The sequence below is a fragment of the Sander vitreus genome, chromosome 8, assembly GCF_031162955.1.
Source record: "Sander vitreus isolate 19-12246 chromosome 8, sanVit1, whole genome shotgun sequence".
Classification (NCBI taxonomy): Eukaryota; Metazoa; Chordata; class Actinopteri; order Perciformes; family Percidae; genus Sander; species Sander vitreus.
Genome location: NC_135862.1, coordinates 3,383,603 through 3,387,355, shown reverse-complemented (window position 1 = coordinate 3,387,355; position 3,753 = coordinate 3,383,603). Strand labels below are relative to the sequence as shown.

The window sequence follows — 3,753 nt, the reverse complement described above, 5'->3', positions numbered from 1 at the left end:
TGTCTTGCTCCAAGCTGTTTGTTCTTATTACTCTGAGGTATCTTTTACTCTTAAATCTACTTAAATCAGAAATAGTTTAAGCACTTTAGGAAGAAATTCACATCTTCACACAGCTCCTTCAGAGACCGAGTGCCTCGCCATCAACATATATCTTAAATATATGAGAACATGTAGAGATTAAAGAAACAAATATTACAAATATTGGAACAGCACCAATTATACTACAATAAAAAGTTGGATCATATGGCAACACTATACTATATCTAAGCTATAATCATTATGTTGTCAGTGTTTTAATTAAATCAGTCAAGCCTTTGTGTTTGAACAGTTTAATCACAGTCAAACACTGGACAAGATGTTGTCGACTAAAGGGAAGCGGCACTCTATCAGTTTATGTTATTGATTCATCTAAGCCAGGACAACCTTTGACACTGTGTTTCTGCAGTGCATGCTGGGTAAGTGGCTCTGAGCTGTGGGCGTGTGCAGTTGACGGTACAACTGGTTGGATAGGTTTTTAGGACTTAAATGAACTTGCTGCAGCGGAGAGGCAGCGGGCGGACACACACAGAGGTAAGACTTCTCCTACAACAAACTACTCTTACACTGAAACTACACTGCAGACACAAATATCACACTACTGCATTTACATTTGATCAATACTTGCAATGTATCACAACGTATATGTGCTCTAGAAAGTGGATTTAAAGCATTATACATAAGCTGTTTGTCCATATTTTGTCAGATCAACATTCAGGCTTTAGCTCTGATCTTTATCTTTTACAGCTTATGCAGTTATTATTTTTTCTTCATCCCTATATTCTGTACTTTTTAATCTACATGTGCATGTTGTACTCATGTTTCCAAACACAAGTTTATGTTCTGTAGTTTTCAACAGAAAGTGGTTTGAAAGCATTTCACGTGTCCAATTTTTGTTAGATCAACTTTTAGATACATTTTTAGCTCTGATTTTTTAAAGCTTATAACGTAGAGCTATATAAATATAGAAGTATAACTCGTGCATGTTCCTGAACAGTAACCAGCTCAGAGCTTCTCAGTCTTTGGGTTATAACCCCTTCTTGTGGTCTCTTGATGTGCATAAAAAGGTCATTTCTTTGTTTACAATTTAAGTTTAAAATAAACTATATTCTGCCTCTATGTTCTTTAATAACTATTGTGTTGTGTTCCCGACAACCGTGAAAAAAAAGCCTGTGTTCAACATTCCATATTTTCTGATATCATCGGGTCAAATTTGACCTGAGGACAACATGAGGATTAAAATGAAAATACAAAAAAATGCCATGCAGACTCACTTTCACATGGCAGCTCAACAACTCTAATTGCTGCAGAGCATGGGATTTTGGGTGGGGGGGGGGGGGGGGGGTTCAGGGGTCAAATGGCTGAAAGTCATTGGACTAGTTTGTGAGAAGCACAGAGCTTTTTTTTAATCTGCTGGTCCACCAGTGATTGTTTCAAAAATAATCCTCGAAATGGTTTCAACATGATTCATATATGTGTCACAAAATAATCTAAACTTTGTTTAATTCAAATTTCAATAGTAATCTGCACCGTTTTTGTCTGAGGCTTTTCTGTTTATGGGGTTAAATGTTGCTGCAGTCTGGGGTTTACAATGTGAGGTATGTACACATGTGGGTAGTGTAACAGATCGCCCAGTCCACATAAAGATGCTGCAGCAACTTTTATTTGTCTTCTGCCAGAAGTGACTGATCCATTTACAGCTGCTGTTGGTATAATTGTTGGAATTCTGAATGATTATGGGAGTAGCTTGAAGGGAAACTGCACAGATTTGACACATCAGCGTCAGTGTGTTTCCTGGGTGTTGGGGAGTTCTACTGCATGTTTTAAAAGTAGTTTAAAGCCTTTAGTGTCTCCAGAGGAAGTTAAATACCGTATTTTCCGGACTATAAGTCGCACTTCTTTTCATACTTTGGCTGGTCCTGCGACTTATAGTCAGGTGCGACTTATATATCAAAATATATATAATTTAACATGTTTTTAAATGTTATTTCATGCTGAAAACATCACCGTCTACAGCCGCGAGAGGCGTTCTAGGCTTGTGACGACTATATGCTGCTCCTAAAGACAACTGAGAAAGAAAAGAAGCTGCAGGAGACTGCAGGTAGTAAAACACGCAGCCGGAAACGGTAATCGAGCAGCAGAACGAAAGTTTGGAGTGAGAGAGAAACTTGTGAGGGACTGGAGAAAAGGTTAGTCTTACTGCAATGAAGAAAACAAAGAAAGCTAGTCGCGCTGAAATCCAGACGGCCAGAGCTGGAGGAAGGAGTCCACAGATGGGTGCTTGAACAACGTGCTGCTGGGAGAGGCTCGTCAACAGAGCTGTTACGTTACGTTAACGTAGAGACACCTACCGCATTCAGCTGTTCTGCTGTTGCAGTTTAATAACTGCATGTTACGCGACATAGAGGACACTCACGTATTCGGCCCCTTGTTCTGGGGGCTGTTGGGTAGTTTAATAACTGTTAATGTGTTACGTTAACATAGAGGACACCTACCGTATTCAGCCCCTTGTTCTGGGGGCTGTTGTGTGTTTAATAACTTGCCTTTCCAGATTAAATGTCTCTTCTTGGTCTTGGATTTTGTGAAATACATTTCTAAATAAATGCGACTTATAGTCCAGTGCGACTGATATATGTTTTTTTCCTCTTCATGATGCATTTTTTGACTGATGCGACTTATACTCCGGAGCGACTTATAGTCCGGAAAATACGGTAGTCCTGAAGTGATGTCATATGAGTCACATGAGTCACATGAGTCACATGAGTCAGCGTCGGTTGACGACTACAAGTTTGAAAAGTGAAAAAATATCTGGAGGTGTGGAGTTAGAAAGAAGGGAGATCTCTGTAGCCCGCTGCTCATTGCTGCTGCAGGCTACATTAGCCGCTAACTAGCATAACACACCCAAATGTTCAACAAAACTGTCGGCCGTCAAGTTGCATTACGGGTAGTCTCACATTGCCAGACCTTCCTCCAGAGCGCTGCGGAGGAGGGTCTAGCTAGTCCACACAGCATTCTGGGATGGGAGTAAAACATGCTCTGGTTTATCGGCATTTCTTTAAACTAATCACAATCGTCTTGGGCGGTGCTAAGCCCCGGACGGAGCCACGGTGCCTCTGCAAAATAGCCTCGGGAAGGAACTTGTTTTGGTGGAACGTATGTAGCTAGCTGTCTGTGAAACGTTGTCAATATAGACTACAAAGTGCTTTACATTCATTTAAAAAAACAACAACAACAGTTAATAGTCCGTATCAATGACGTTCCACTTCCAGGATTGTTCAGGTGCCGCTGGAAATTCCACCGGATGTCCCTCATTTCGGAAGGATGTCCATCCCCTTCCTCTTTTTTTCAGGTGGATTTATAAAGTCCAGCCAGACCTTCCTCCGCAGCACTGTGGAGGAAGGTCTGGCAATGCGAGACTAAGCACTTTGTGAAAAAAATGTACGTATCAACAAGATAGATTGATACTGAGGGTGGAAAACTACTTGTCTTATATGTATATCGTTCCGTACGTTGGTATCATGGAGCCCATTGAGACTGTAACTGTGACTGAATGTCCTCTGGGTAAAGCTCACCTGTCTGCACCTGTCCAGCAGATCATGACGTCAGCTGATTCCAGCCCTCTGACCACTCATGTGCTGAACACCGGAGACGGCGTCCCGGCAGCCAAGATGGACGTCAGCCTGCACCAGCTCAACTCCAAGCTCATGATCTGGAACA

General features: G+C 41.5%; 1 protein-coding gene across 3 annotated transcripts in view; it reads left to right on the top strand.

Annotated features, from left to right (window-relative positions):
• The first annotated feature begins 509 nt into the window (after window positions 1-509).
• urahb (urate (5-hydroxyiso-) hydrolase b) overlaps window positions 510-3,753 on the top strand; it is a 7,091-nt gene continuing 3,847 nt past the window's right edge. For all 3 annotated transcript variants that reach the window (XM_078256411.1, XM_078256409.1, XM_078256408.1), the window contains exons 1-2: window positions 510-570; window positions 3,630-3,753. The exon at window positions 3,630-3,753 is cut by the window's right edge and continues 13 nt beyond it. In XM_078256411.1, coding sequence (XP_078112537.1) covers window positions 526-570; window positions 3,630-3,753 — 169 coding nt within the window. In that variant the 5' untranslated portion in view covers window positions 510-525. The remainder of the gene's footprint in view (window positions 571-3,629) is intronic.